Source organism: Coturnix japonica, chromosome 5 (genome assembly GCF_054131305.1).
Source record: "Coturnix japonica strain WE chromosome 5, WE-NBRP24, whole genome shotgun sequence".
Lineage (NCBI taxonomy): Eukaryota > Metazoa > Chordata > Aves > Galliformes > Phasianidae > Coturnix > Coturnix japonica.
The window spans coordinates 52,067,720-52,083,325 of NC_140667.1; the positions used below are offsets into that span (position 1 = coordinate 52,067,720).

General features: G+C 38.5%; 1 protein-coding gene and 1 long non-coding RNA gene across 7 annotated transcripts in view; one reads left to right on the forward strand and one right to left on the reverse strand.

Annotated features, from left to right (window-relative positions):
- The window catches only part of LOC107315413 (uncharacterized), a 53,700-nt gene that overhangs the window by 28,259 nt on the left and 9,835 nt on the right, over window positions 1-15,606 (forward strand). Inside the window, exons 3-4 of one of the 3 annotated variants that reach the window (XR_004307303.2) lie at window positions 2,462-2,708; window positions 5,958-6,037. This is a non-coding gene — a long non-coding RNA (uncharacterized LOC107315413). Of the gene's footprint in view, window positions 1-2,461; window positions 6,057-15,606 lie in introns of those variants that run through there. The other 2 variants (XR_014946833.1, XR_014946832.1) reach the window with 2 other exon arrangements.
- Window positions 1-15,606, reverse strand: part of LRRC9 (leucine rich repeat containing 9) — a 31,030-nt gene that overhangs the window by 2,539 nt on the left and 12,885 nt on the right. For 3 of the 4 annotated variants that reach the window (XM_032444737.2, XM_085549615.1, XM_015865758.3), the window contains 17 exons: window positions 14,790-14,936; window positions 13,912-14,033; window positions 13,073-13,279; window positions 12,218-12,337; window positions 10,970-11,161; window positions 9,358-9,483; window positions 8,284-8,418; window positions 6,476-6,653; window positions 5,842-6,062; window positions 5,006-5,128; window positions 4,374-4,504; window positions 3,787-3,895; window positions 3,315-3,454; window positions 2,779-2,912; window positions 2,375-2,592; window positions 2,099-2,167; window positions 413-505 (listed from right to left, as the gene is read on the reverse strand). In XM_032444737.2, coding sequence (XP_032300628.1) covers window positions 413-505; window positions 2,099-2,167; window positions 2,375-2,592; window positions 2,779-2,912; window positions 3,315-3,454; window positions 3,787-3,895; window positions 4,374-4,504; window positions 5,006-5,128; window positions 5,842-6,062; window positions 6,476-6,653; window positions 8,284-8,418; window positions 9,358-9,483; window positions 10,970-11,161; window positions 12,218-12,337; window positions 13,073-13,279; window positions 13,912-14,033; window positions 14,790-14,936 — 2,465 coding nt within the window. The remainder of the gene's footprint in view (window positions 1-412; window positions 506-2,098; window positions 2,168-2,374; window positions 2,593-2,778; window positions 2,913-3,314; window positions 3,455-3,786; window positions 3,896-4,373; window positions 4,505-5,005; window positions 5,129-5,841; window positions 6,063-6,475; window positions 6,654-8,283; window positions 8,419-9,357; window positions 9,484-10,969; window positions 11,162-12,217; window positions 12,338-13,072; window positions 13,280-13,911; window positions 14,034-14,789; window positions 14,937-15,606) is intronic. The other variant, XM_085549616.1, reaches the window with a different exon arrangement.

Sequence of the window (15,606 nt, forward strand, 5' to 3'; positions counted from 1 at the left end):
GATAAAGAGACCCACAGAGACAATGAACCTTCTGTCTGTAGGAGACACGTGCTGAGCTGGCCTCCTCTCTGACTCCTTGCTGTTGTTATTATCATGTTTAGGCAACCTAACAGTGAACCCTGCTAAAAATCTCTGTTCCAGTGTGTTTGTATTGTAAAAGGAGATGAGGCACACCCAATGAGTGCAGACAGACTGACAGATGGGTGAGCACAAGGAAATAATGAGTAATAACACTGGTCAGTGTGACAATGGTCGCAGCAGATGCCCAACTGCTGTCAAGCCTTCTATTGGTTTCACAGTCAGTGGCATTTTTAGGGCAAGATCTGCAGGACAGTAAGTGATGTGAATATTGTCCTAAGAATGTAGGTAACATTTACTATAAACTTGCTAAGTGCTGGTACTCAGCTTTTACCTTCTCTTCTGTGTTTACTGAAGTTCCATCCAACACCTGCAGTGCTGGCATCTGGATGAAAAGCAATGAACGGTAGTTCTTCTTGAGATGAACCTGCATAAAGAAAATATAATTCAACTCAGAACTGGGGTCCTCATCCAATAAGACAATCTGATGGCACCTCAGCAACGTTACTAAGTGTCTGAGCGAAACCTCATAACAATGTTACTCTCCTGGAAACAGAATCCAAACTGGGTGTAAACATCCATACATCTCTGAGCAATGGTTTTCAACTTCAGGAGACCATGAATGACTACACTGACAAAGTTGTGCCCTGGGGGAATGTTTGTACCTTTGCCATCATATTAGCCAGGACTGCAGCAACTATCATAGCCTTCAGAACATACAAGAATTCAAGTGCTCTGCACTCCCTGTAAATAAGTTACTGCGAAGCAGCTTTACACAAGAAGAGGCATTGAGATGCAGGCTGTGCTGGAGACAGACAGTGCTAGCAATAGCTTTCTATTTTAATAAAAAAGGTTATTGGAAAGAAAAGGTGATATGCTGTCTGAAGCATGGACCACGGTGGCAGATACTGCTACTGCTACCTTGTGATGTACTTCTCCTTAATGCCACATTATACAGAAGAGAGCTGAGACCACCACTTCTGTCTCCATTAGGGGGAAGTCAAGACCTCAGATTGTAAAAAGCAGACTCTGAAACAGCAACTTCCCAAGTGAAATTTGTTTGGGTTTTTTCCTTGGAAGAATATGACTATCCTGGCCATTACTGGGCGACAGTCAGTTTGCTCGATTTGCTCCTACCTTTTCACCCATTGCAGAAACCAGTTAATTTATTACTCTGTACAACCCTTTGAAGGTTGTCCACTGAAAATTGAATCCATGGCTGCACTGTGTGTGTTATTCTCCAACATACACCCTCACCTTCACTCTCCCATGTGTTTCAAGTTGTTGCTTTAGTCTACAAAGTGCAGATTTATGGTAAAAAATACTTAAGCATTTAGAACTTGAGCATTCAGTCTAATCTTCAAGAGCCTATTTACAAATACAGGCACTTTCACTTGTATTTTCATCTGAAGTCGAAGAACTGAAGAAAGTCACATTTGTTCTCAAACTGACAATGAAAAATGTATTTTTGTTTCCATTCATGTTTGGCGCTACTGTAAAGCTCAGCAGTGCTCAATACATCAAGCTGAGATCCTACTGACTTTCTTCATTTGGCCCCACTGAGATGTACTTTGGAAATGAAGCCTTTTCTGCTGTGTGACAGTGTTATCTGGCTTCTGTCCCACAGCTACGTATTCACAACATCAGAAAGGCTGGAGTTTCCTTTACTGTGTTGTAGTCGTTTGCTTTCAGAGAGAAAAAAAAAAAGGCAAACCAACAGTTCTGCATCAAAGAACAGAAGCACGTCTGGAAAACAAGAAACCTCAAACTTCTTGTCAGGACTTTTTCAAGTGGTGATGTGCAGGACAGCAAAAAAGATTGAGATGGGGCGATTTTAAAAACAAAATCTAAACTTTCAGAGATCCTTTAACATTCTATGACCTTTCTTCACAGAATAGTAGTAGAACGATCTCTTTACAGAAAAAGAAATGGAAGTAGTTTCAATGATTATAGAGGGTAAATAGTGTTCAAGGTGAAATACAAATCTGCATTATGTATCAGTGACAACCATCATACTCACTGGATTTCCATGCAGCGAGAGCACCCTGAGATTAGGAATAGCTTGAAGTTTTTCTAGTTCAGATACTTCCTGTCCAAAAGTTAACACAAAGTTTAGAAGTTAAAACACTGTTATGTCAGGAGTTCTCAGAAGTGTTGCAGCCTCTGTAGATATTTGGGGAAAAATCCAGGTAATTTTACTGAGGCAAATCCATAGAAGAAGGTGGGATTTATGTCTGAATGTAGTCAACAGCATTTAGTCCATTGAATGTACAGCAATAACAAAAACATACTGTACCCGAATTCTGTTGAACTGAAGAAAGAGTTTCTGTAATTTTGCCAAGGGTTTTAAACCATTCAGTTCTCGTATTTGGTTTTTCTCTAGATGAAGAGTCTGAAGAGCACTCAGTCCAGCAAGAGAGCCTTGTGGAATTCTTTTAATGCGGTTATGGTCCAGCACCAACTCCTGCAGAAACTGGAGACCTTCAAGTCCTTCAATTTGGCTGATAAAATTTCCTAACACACCAAGAGTAAATGTGTGAAATTTTCTTGCTCAGTAGCTGAGGGAACTCACAGCCATGGTAAGAATGAAAGTTAGGACCAGAGAAGAGCACCACAAATTCAACATGCAGGTAAGACTGGACACGAGGGCTGTACTGTAAAACTCACAAATTAATGTAAAGAAAAATTATCATCACTTACCCTGCAAAAATAGAAACTTCAGGTTTTTCAGCCTGCTAAGCTGTAGGTAGGCCATGTCAGTGATACCGTTATGGCCCAGATGAAGAACTTCCAAACTCTGCATTATTGGAGGCAGATTTTCTTCTTCTGCATCCCTAAACCAAGAAATTAAATGAGATGGTTTTCCTTGGAGAAAAATTAATGTTAGCTTTTCCCATCTGAACAATGACTGCAGTGTTTAGGTAATAAATCTAAGGTAATAAATGTCGAGTTGTGCCTCATTGTCTTTGTGACTGGACCAAAAGGACAGGTGACAGAAGACTGATGTTGTTAGTTTGGTGAAGAACTGGCCTAACAACTTGTGCCCAAAGAATTTAGGACAGAAAAGCCATCTAGATGATGCCAAATGAATACAAAGACAAAACAAAATCCACAACAACACAATAGAACACCCAAAGTAGAACAGCAAGGATCTCCCAGCTACTGGTTGAAGACTCGTCTTCTTTTCTCAGTGGACTAAAAATGAGACACAGTCATGTTTTAACAGCTTCTGGTACCTTCCTCCTTTGGTATATTCCTGTTGTCCATAACCACTAGAGATCACCTTTCGATGCAGTTGCTGCCTGTTTGTTAACTCGTTTGCTGTTTTTTGTCTGGGCAGTATTGATTCAATGTGGTTGTAATTCAGACATAACACCTTACAAAGGAAACACAGTTAATCAAATGAATGAAGACAATAGTAAACCTGCAAATTACATTTTTCTAACTCAGAAATTTGATATTTTTGAAACAAAATTGGTCAGTTTGGAGTCCTTAAAAATGTCTGGTGCAAGTCACTGATTTTACAGGATCAGTTTAGTGAAAAAATAGTGTATGCTTGAAACAGTGGTCATTGTCAGCTTTTTGCCAATTGATTGCTGTTACAGAACCATGAGCAGCATATTGAATGAGATTAAGGATGTATTTTCAATCTAAGGAAATTAGCTTATTGTTTTTTCTAAAAATAGGAAAAGACTGTCATGAACTCACCTTGACATTAGGAAGGAAGATTAACCCACTGAAAGATGTGAGGTTGTTGTTCTGTAGATTCACGCTGTGGACATTTCTAAACTGATCTGCTGGCACCAGCTCTACAGCTCTGAATTAAGTAAAAAATATAATAGTGAATTTAGAGTACAGGTAAAATCAGAAAATAAGATATAAGTGATGTATATAGCATGAACAGATACCGAACATGCTGGCTTTTTAGTAAGAAAGGTAACGTGCTCCAATGAAATAAACAATCTAATCTAAAATAAATCCACAGTTTTCTTTCCCCATTAGGAAGGAATTGACTTGACTCAGACACCAAAAGCACAGGCTCCTTTTGCCTGTGCAGCTCATTACTGGAATACCAGCTCCACACCATTTAGGCTGTTTTCATTGCTTTCAAAAAGTGCTGGAGCTGCCGTTGCTCAGATGGAGTGTTCTGTTCCCCACTTAGCCTTAGGCTGACAGAAGGGAATTATCAGTTTGCACATTTGTTAAATACAAGTTCTAATCTGAGATTTTCACATTCTAACTGCAATATTGGATGCTACTGTTAACAAACAGCACAATTCTGAAGATCACCGCACCTTATGTTAGAGTTTGCCCAGTTTAATTCTTGCATTTCTGTGAAGTCTGACTGTCCCAGCCTATCTGCAATCATGTCAGAGGTGAGTTTGCCTCCAAACAAATCTTTTGCACATTCTCCTTCTGGAGGTTCCTGTTAAATGCATTTCAAGTGAAGTCTGCTATAATTAATGCAAATCTAAAACTATATAGTAATTTAAGAAACACAAAAACATTTGCAATTGAAGTAACTTAAAAGGTGTCATTTTGCCTTAAAAATGTGACCATTTTTCTTACACAACAGACTGGTCTGGTTTGCCTTCTCTCAGCTGGTTCATAATTTTAAATAATATACACTGATTTTATGATTGGAGCTGATCATGCTGATGCTCCACAGTTATATTTAAAGTCCCTGGATCTTAAGCAATGTGCTTGAGTTAGGACACTATAATGGTAGGTACTTCTACAAAAAGAAAAGAAAAAACAATTTCTATCTCAAAATGACTAAAAATAGACAGAAACAAACAAAGGAGCATTGCTGAGTACCTGAAAAGATGACACATGTGATGTCAGTAAGTCCAGTCACCTGGAACTTGATTTATAAAAGAATGATTCTAACAAAGTCTAGTAATAGTCTGCATACAGTGTGACTTACTACAGAGATGCCATCTAAAGCTTGGAGAAAGGGAAGATGGAATAATACAAACAGTCTGTAGTTATCTTGTTTCCAGACTATTCTGTTTCCACTCATGTCCAGAATTATCAGCTTAGTTAAACCCTGAGAAGAACGAAACAAATCTCGTTAGTATTACTTTTAAATAGCCATGGATAGGTGCTTTCAGGCTACTCTCTCTCTGATAGTTTTCAGCTGTCTCTTCAGGTGTCATCTGCAAGAGTCAAAACCAACTGATCATTCAAGAGAGTCCAGATATTTTCATTTAGATTAAAAGCATTTTGCGCTGCCTAATCTACAAATAAACTCTCAAAGCAAGTGGAAACTATATTAACCAAAAGCCTTTGTCTTCTCACAAAGTTTTAAGAGTCTTAACATAAATAAGAAGCAGGGTCTCAGGCTCTCACTACTTAGTGCCTGAAAACAGCCAACAAAATTTGTCATCCATATGGTACCTGAAATGAACTGTAACTGCTGCATGTGTGGTTGGTTGTTACTGACATACAAAATTATTCCATGGTTTATAAGCCTTGAGGCCTAGGCAGTTTATGTGACATTTAACTGCAGAATGTTTTTGACCCCAGTCTAAGCAGAGGGTTTAGTACCTCCTTCTAAGACAGAGTGTACTCATCAAGAAAGAGTACTGTGGGGCTCTTATTGCTTTAGGTCCAACTGCAAAGCTAGATGAATGCAGCACTCAACGGTGGAACCTTGAATTATGCTCTGAAGTACAACTTCTCAGTTCTAAGCAGCAAAATACTGTATCTCTAACCTGTTAAAAACCAAATTAACCTCTGAAATAGTAAATTCATATTTACCTTTAAATGATATATCTCTTGGCTCATAGAAATACAGTTATTACTTATGTATAATTCTATTAGAGCGTATGTTTTCTTTAAACCAACTAAAGACGCGATCCTGTTGTTCTCAACAGAAATGTAATGAAGATGAGGCAGATTCTCAAAGACGTGTCTTTTGAGGCTGGTCAGATGGTTGTTATTCACACTGAGTCTGGTGAGTTTGGTGAGCTTTGAAATTCCTTGAAAAACAAACAAGATGTACTTAGTAGAGATCGGTGCAACAGAAAAAGGTGGCGGATACAGATGGTAAAACAAGTTACAAGGGACATACTTTGTGTGAATAGGTCCAACTGTGACGATATCATGACCGTTATATCAATTAAATGCAGGTAAATATGCCAGATAAAAAAGAACACCACACTACAACTTGTTTTACTGTAATGTTACTGCTCTGCTTCAATCCCTAACTTCAGTTCAACTAAATATACGCTCAGCAACCAGACATCGGGTTTTTCAGGACTTGAAAAGCTCACACAGCACCCAGCAAATAAAAACTCACCCTCCATAATATTTCACTATGAGCATTTCTATTGAGTCTAAGCCTCAGTAGGCTTAAAAGCCTGCATTACCACTACCATGGTAAATATAGTACCATCAAGTGTTGAAATGCAGTTGTCATCTAAAGTGAGTTCTTCAAGGTTAAGACAAGACTCCAGTCCTTCAACTTGTGTGAGATTGTTGTTGCTAAATGATGCCCATCTCAAGTGCTCCAGTTGTTCCAAGTTGGAAATTTTGCAGAGATGTTGGTCATCCAGATTTAAGACAGTGATCTGCAATAAAACTTCTTATTAGAACTGAAAGAAACCAAGCAGTCAATCAATTTAATTCCACCTATTTATTCTGTGCCCAGTTTCAATGTGAACGTTTCCTACCGATATCTATGACAATTTATTAGATGTGACACTTCCTCGTGATGTGAAAGAACTGTTCATCTGCAATACAATTCTCCCTCAAAATCAAGGACTCCATAACATTATTTTAGTCTCTAGTCTGTTTTAGAGGTACTTGTTCTCAGCCAGGCCTGTAATGGAAGCAGGATTTCAGCATAACTCCAGGGGATTGATATTTAAACCTGGATATATAGTCTAGCAGATACTGAGTCCTGAATCACAGCTTTTATCCTAACTTCATAGTACTTCATGCTCTTCCTATACAAAGTAGTCTCTTTCTTTCCATCCTTGATTAATACCTTCATTAATTTGCTTGAAGTAGTCTTGGATAGAAAAAAGTAAATCTATGTAGGAAATACCTATTTTGCTATCAAAGGACTTAATTAAATGGGTGCTGACTTCAGGCATGGCATCAAGGTTCCTGCAGACCGGGTTATCAGGGCCATCCATAACCTGCTTGTATGATTATGACTCCCCTCCTCTCTGATGATACTGATGATCAATGATTGCAAATCATTGTGCAATGAAGAAACAAAACAGCCATAGAGCCCCAATTTTAAAAAATCAGATAGTGTTGCAGGGACCCAAAATATCCAGTACTGTAAATAAAACCTGACACGTTCGGTGTAATTAGTTACGTTGTTAATGAGAACAGAACATTTTGGGCTACATTATTTTCTTTTTCACAATCTGTGTTTTACCCTCTATGAATCCTTCCTCTCCGATGTCACAAAAGATACATGACATGTGATAACACAGTAACTTTCCTGGCAGTTTCAGTAATTGTGAGCTCCTTAGTGCACACAGAATGAAATGCTATGCTTATCAACAGATCTGTGCTTTCCTCTAGCTATTCTACCTTGTATTAACAAATTGAACTGACAGAGGAGCTTTTAACCTTTCATACTGTGTGGGATTTCAACTGATTTCAACTGATGGGTCACAACAGGTCAGGATGACCTTGGATCTTTCTCCTCTGACTCTTGTGGCTGCCTGTTAGCTCAGTTTCCTAAGGGAAAAAGCCTAGTGTGATTGTGCTACCTCTACACCCATCCATTAGCCTTACCACTAGCTTTCAAATATGGTTATCTGTGCTGCAGCCAACAAATGTTAGGTGAAATTAACCCTAATCTGAATGGCTTTACATAAGTCTTGCTGTAGCTCAGAGAGATCATAATGATCTGGATACAGAAATTACCAGATTATGCTTTGTTCTTGGCCTGCTTTTTGCATAAAGTCACTCCTTGGTCTTAAAAATCTATTAATGCTAAAAAGAAAATTGCACTGCAAAAACTGTGACTGAAATGCCCTCTTCAGGACATCTGGAACCTCCTGTGAGATGTCTGGAGGTGGCTATAATCAGAAACAAAGTAAACACTTGTTAGACTTGTAAGGTTTCTGTAATATATTTTAATCAGCGTAAAATATTTAAGCAAAAATAAGAAATGAAAACAATTACACAGATTAATCTAAGTGTTGATGTAAGTGTATTAAACAGTATCAGCCTTACCATTGAATACCAGTTATGATGCATCTGTAAATCCACCCTGTTCTTGCTGATTTGAGACAGAATTGTAGCACAAGAAAATACACTGAGAACTGCGGGCTTTTCTTCATCAATCCTTGAATATTCCAACAGTGATGCCTAGAGGAAAAAGAACAAAATATTTTATTGAGTACGTAATAAATTATACTGTATACAGTACACCAGCATACACTAAAGGGCATACAAATTTTCTGTTCATGTAAGGAAGACATAATCCATCATAGGTCTAATGAGTTTAGTGGTTTGGAATGCTCCTATAGGTCTTATATATCACATTTTCAAAGTTTTCAGTACTTACGTGCTTCAGAGCAGAGAAGGGAGACCTCATTAAAACCTTTTGTGTTAATCTTACAGATTGTTTTCTGGGAAGAGATCTGTCCATTTCTTTGCAGAAAGATCTTACTTAGCTTTCATTATGAGCAGACAGTAGCACTGTCACTGCGCTCTCATCAGATAAACATTGTGTCAGCATGATACTGAGTTCCAATGTAGCTCATGGTCTGTGTTACTTAAGCTCAGCCTAAGCTTCAGGGGTGCTTTGGAATATAGTCCAGAGCTCTTGTGTTCAGGGGTTGGGAGGATGTGCTTCACACCTGTTGTAAAGTACTCTGAAAATTTACCCACTGAAAAGACCTTAAAGCAAGGAATATTTAAAAGAAATATATAGTACCATTAACCAGCTATTTTCCTCTCCTCTGTTCCCATTTGGCAAACACTGCAATTTTCTTGCATCCTGAATTCAGTAGGAATCGAAGGTGCTTGTTTCCAGCACCATGACAAAACAAAATTCTTGGTAGCAACAGAGATATTTGAAAGACCTATATCTGTTAAGTACTTTAAGATCTGATGATAAAAGCAAAGATAAAACATCCACCCTCAGAAAAAACAGCAACAGTAACAACAAAAGTACGATGTTAAAGAGCACCAAGTGCTCTTTAAAACATCACCTTCCACATCAGATACAGCTGTAGAACTATTCACATGGCTTTCCCTTTCAGTAGCACTCACTCTAAGTTAGAACAGAACAGAATATTGTACCTGGGTTATCTTTGATCCTGCAATATAGTGTGAGGCTTCTGTAGCTTCTTCATCAGTAATGAGGACTCCATCCAGGTTAGTGAGATTCTTTAGTTGGCCAATGACACTTAGCCGTATGGAGGTGGGCTTGAGGAGACAAAAACGGATACTTTTCTTCTGTCTTTTTTTAAATACCAGTACATACCAGGAAGAGACTTACATTTCTTTTCTGCTTATTTTACTGTCAGCTCAGGGATGTTGAGAGCTAGAGCTCCACAGTGATCTTCAGCAGAGCCACCACATCACCCCTGCTAATGTAGTTTGCTAGAAGCACACGACACAAGTTACCTTTGGGCCAATTTTAACTATCCTGATGGAAATAAACTGGTCTGGAGTCACATGACTTGCTCAGAGTGTTGCTAATCTTACAACACTCAATAGTATATGAGCTGCATCAGTATTCATGTTATGTTTTAGGAGTTCCATTTATGAGCTAGAAATATGACAAAGGCAAAAAAGCTTCAGAGGACATGTGAGTGATACTTAAGGGATTTGGAAGCGTCACTGGAGCCTTGAGACATCAACCAGATGTATCCTGCAAATAGGGACTATGTTAGACTGCCCACTAGTTTAAAACAAGACATGAAAAACACATTTATCACGAGATGAATAACAATGTATTTGTGGATGTTATATCAATGTATTCTGACCACTAAATAAGCCATATGCAGTCATTGATGAGCTGCCTGGTAGGATGCATCCTCTGAAAGGTAACAAGGATTTTCTGCTTTGCTCTGAACCGAACTAACTAAACATTGTGGTTGGATGTCGAAGCAGGTTTGTGTCATACACAAGATTTACCACATTGACACAAAGTTGATGGCAAAAAAATTTAGCAAAATTAAAATTTAATCTGATAAAAACTTAATTAATCACAACAAAGAAGCACAGCCTGGAACTGGTAGCTCTCCTTTTTATATTTTAACAAGTAGTGAAAAGCACCAGTGAAGCTTAAGGGGACCAGTGGGTGCCTGAATGGAGTTTTGTTTCCTGTTGGTTTGCTATTCAAAGTATTTAAGAGAGGTTTTCTACTCAGAAAGTATCTGTTTGCCTGAATTTGAATTACAAAATATTAAACTTAGTATTTACATGATCATTAAATAAAAGACCAAGTGTTGTTCAGTGCCTCAAATGCGCAAAGTTTAACTGAGTTGATTCTGACTGAGCCCTTTAAATAATGTTAAAATGCACTGATTCAAAAGAAATAGAGAGAGAAACATTTGTTTCAGAAGCTGATTGGGCAATATCAATGTACAAGTGTCAGTAAAAGGGCTGAGTATTTGCTTTCTCTCCAAAGCTCCAGCCAGCACAGCTGTGCTGCTGCTGAGAGATACACACAGTGACAGAGACACTAACTGTACCTCAGATTACTTACTAGCACTTGGTCAGGATGTGACCACAGAAAAAAGTGAAGGCTTTGTGAGAACAAAGATGCCATAAAATGATCACAAAACTTCTTACACTGGAAAGACCTTGGAATCCATAAGGTGCAGGACCAAATTTTAAGCCTTTATGATATAACCGTGGACCAGGTTAGAATGCTTTCCTGGGAACTTCAGGCACTGATATCTACCTTATACCATGGGTTGTGTCTGATGTCCAGGCTTTGTAAATTGGGAGTATGTTTACATAAGATGTTTATAACTTCCTTGGACTTTTTCAGCTGATTCCAGCTCAGGTCAAAGAATTGCAGTTTGCTTAAGCCTCCGATGCCCTCAAGAGTGATCACATAGTTATGGCTTGCATCAAAATACTCCAGGTTGGGCTGCAAAACAATGCAGAAGATCATTGTGTTGCCAAAAGTATTGCAAAGTAAACTCTGGTGAAAGTAATCTGATACACTGAATCTTCAAATAGAATTAATTAGATCCAAGGTCCAGGATTTCTCTTGTTCTGTATTGTCCCTGTTGTGGGAAGTCTAGTATGTTCCAGCCATGTTCCGGTCAAGACTACAGAGAAACCATTACCTGGCACGCCTTACTTTGGCATAGAATCATATAATAGAATCATAGAATGGCCTGGGTTGAAAAGGACCATAATGATCATCTAATTTCAGCCCACCCTGCCATATGCAGGGCTGCCAACCACTAGACCAGGTTGCCCAGAGCCACAATAGGCACGTTATGTCTGCACACTGACAGCCAGGAAGTTTTTGAAAGGGAGGGAGTAAATCTGGCATTCATATCAGGATCCTCCTACGTGGCCTGAATGTAACCTGGGAACTGGATTCCTGATCCCACATTGGTAAGATGGGAAAGCCCAGAGGTCCTGGTTAGGACTTAAGTGTGTTTAGTTATTCCAGTCTAAAGACTACAAAAGCAGCCACGTGCTGAGTGGCATTCTAAGGCTGAAAATGAATACCTTCCTCACCACCTTGCTCAGAGACCATTTAGTTGTGGTTCTTGCTAATCACTTTTACTTTGATAGTTTTTGTAATTATTTCACTTGACTTATTAGGAATGAAGAAGGAGAAAAACAATATGACAAATCATCAAGTAGCCCAGTGGCAAAGCCAGGGGGAGAATTCAGGTACTGCACTCAGTGTTACTACTTATTAAACCAAAATGGCCACTATGAAGGACAGATGTGTGATCAAGTGATGCTGCTGTAATACTATGATTCAGATTGGAGAACACTGCTGGCTGCTAACAGTATCACAGCATCCATGATCCTAGGTTAGTCCCCATTCTTTTGTGATGTACACTTCTTCCCTCAATCCTGTCTTGTGAGCCCACCCCACAATGCAAGAATATTAATGCCAGTAAAAGCATTTTTCTTCTTAAAAAAACAAAAGAAGTTGAAAAAAACCTGAATTTCTCACCAAGTCATAAATGTCATTTAAAGAAGTAAAGTCATTAAAGCTGATGATAAGCTTCTGAAGTGTTTTAACTTTAGAGATGTTCTGCAGCTTGTTCAGTCTGTTTCCATGCAAATTCAAAACCTAGGCCAAAAGTACATCAGAAATTATGATTTTATCAGACTTGCAGTCAAATTCTCCATAGCTGCCTTAAAAAATATAAAGCTTCAGCTATTGGTGTGCAAATATAAATGCTATCCTATTGATAAATCATGATAAGACTGTAAAAGGTGAATGCAAGGTGTCATGGATATGCTTTGGACATTAAGGAACCTTTTATTCCTCAGTTCTTAAAGAGCAGAATAGGAAGAGTGAGGCCAAGCAGACACTAAATGTAGACCCTTAGGAGACGGCAAATTAAGAGGACAGTTGCTGCTATTACATTGCAATAAATGTCACTGTACAGTTGGCATTTGGTAGCACAAAATCAGGACTGCTGCTCTCCTTTTTCTTAGTATCATCTCTAAACAAGTTTTAGAAAAGAAAGTGTGTTTTAAAAATCCTAAAAATGGGCTTGAGGATATAACCTGCAGGTAAAGAAAGTTACATCAGCTCTCAAACTGGGGTTAAAAATGGGACAGTTTGGAAACTATTTCATAATTGGAAGCATCAGATATTTAGCATTGTTCTTTATAAAGTAGGAAGCAACAGTTGTTCGCATTACATGAAACTGATGGGCAGAGGAACACAAGTTCTACTGATAACAAATAAAACATCAGAATTGGGCTCAAATGGAAACACTGATTTTTGATTTACTGCCTTTGGTTTAGGTCCCTATTACATAATGCATTTATTCTACTGAAAATGTGACTACCTCACCCGTAGCTGACTGCAGATATTGGCCATAGCTACTGCAAGTATATTTTCTTCATCTAAACATGTAATCTTAGGCCTCACTTCTACTGTTGGCTCCATCTTCAAAACTTCATCATCACGTTGCAAATCATCAGACAGAACAAGTTCTGTGCTTCTCTTTCTCCCTTCCATAATTACATTGCATGTCGAAAACAGAGACTTGTCTTTGACCTATGTAGATATATAAAAAAGGCATCTAAGATTTGTAAGCTGTCTGCTTTTTACTTAAGTAATAAATCTAACAATCAGCATCAAACCAGAGAAGTTTGACAAGGGAATTCATAGCTATCAAGTTAGGAAAACATCTTTCAGTGACACAGATCTGCTAGAAATTAGATTTAGAGTTGTCTCATGGCACTACTTGATGATTTTTATGTAGGTCATCATGTATCATATATCTCTGGTTAGAGCCGAAAGAGGTTCAAATATGCACTGAAAGTCAAAGAATCACGATAGAGCAGCCTGCAGCTGAACCTGGTTCCAGGCAGACCTGACACATCAGCGAGTTCTGCTCTACTCCTTCCTTTCCCCAGAGCTGAACATCTTCACAAACTCTTATTCATACTCTTTTGTTTCTACAGACACACTGAGTAGCTCAGAGTCTGAAACGACCCATTTCACCCTAGCAGCAAGTTATGAAGCTAAATGAGTGAAAGAGCAGCCCTGTAGGGGTTATATGTAAAAATGAACAGAAGCAGTTCTTACTTGAGGAAAACTTGTTAAGGATATCAGGAAAATGAGATATATCTCCTTTCTGGTCTCCCAAAACTCTAGTATCACCCCAGGAAAAACAAAGTTCATACCAATGTAATGTACTCAACCTCAGCGATGTATTCTGGCAGGACCAGGTCGTGGTCAAACACAAACCACTCACACTGCCATCCATTGCTGTCACGATTTCTCTGCTCCAAAGAAGCCCACATTTCTAAAGAGGAGGAAATTGGAAAAATACATTGTTCTTAAGCAGTCACTTTAGAATGTTAATAAGTCAAAGATATCTCAATCCATGAAGATACTTCAGATTTATTCCTTCCTGCTATTAGACTTCCTTTGCCATACAGACTCATAAAAGGCTTTAAACTGGCTATCTAATTGCTCATGCAGAATGAGCATGTGCCAAATTCCCCCATGAAGATCACTAACTTAGATCTGGAGATGACACACTGCTCTCCCACAATGCTTCTGTTGCTGCACTGTCCAAAACTCCTTCATTACTGCATGGTGTGATCATCCTCTTAATGATCTTTCTTTTTCTTCCATTATAAAAAATCAGAAGCAAACCCAATTCCTCTATAAAGGGACAGATGCTGCTCCCTTTAAGCACCTGAATGTTTACAGGGCATATCAAACAGAAGAGGTAAAATTATTCCTTAGTCCCCAGTTTGTGTTCTCTTGAAAAGGAAGGGTAAAGTGGAACTTACCACTGAGAGGATGCATATCATACAATACTATCTAAGCTCACTACTCGTAACACTGTATTTCTCAGAAGTAGGCTACTCTCATTGTGGATTAATGGCTAAAATCAGTGTGGCACAGCTCACTTCCACTCTGTGGACTAAACTAGCACAAATATTTATTCAAAAAGGGATCTTCTGACAGTACTAAAAGTGGAAGTTGAGTTTAGAAAGCAAATGTTACTTTAGCCTTAAATTTATGCTAACAAATACCTACTGATACATACCATCTTCTGAAGGAGACGAATCCCTTTCTAGGCATTTCCATGGCCTGAATACTGAATTAGCTTCTGGGTAATTGACTTGACAGATGGGATACATTGGACAAAATGGAACACTGTGGCCAAGGAAAACTTTTGCAATTATCACTGTCCCTAAGTGTGGAGAGAAGACAATGCTTCTAGCTTAGGGAGTGGGAATGGGATAATAAAGCTATGGTGCTTAATGTAATAAGAATGACTGCTTTGGCTGGTAGATGAATGGTCTAATAAGATAAACATCTATGTTTTTCATGACATACATATACTTTGGCAAAAAAACAAGAATGCATTGAAATACAACTTTTCTAACTGGCTATTATTCAAAGTAAGTGAAATCTGAATTACAAGAGGTTTAATGAGCAGTAGAACCTGTGAGGCAAGCTAACCTATGTTTAGCTGTAATTCTACAAAACTTGTAAATGGTTGATTATCTTTGAGACTAATATATATATATATATTTTTTCAGACTTGCTTGAAATTTGTTCATTCCCAAGCCACTGAAATGACAGTCACACTGCACGACTGCCAAATTAACCCGATGTGTTTGTGCCTTTCTTCACTCTGCCCTTTCTTAGAGCTGCTGGATCATGAACAGATTAGATATAGATAATTATTTCTCAGATGAGAACATTTCCCATGGAGTCCTCAAACTCCTGTCTGTGAATTACCCGTTGTAGGCCAAGTCCTTTGTGGAGCTTCCTAATATGCAGAAATGCCACTGGCACAGATCTCCACAAAGTTTCAGAGTTCATTTCAAGGTTAAATATACCAACTCATGGCCTTG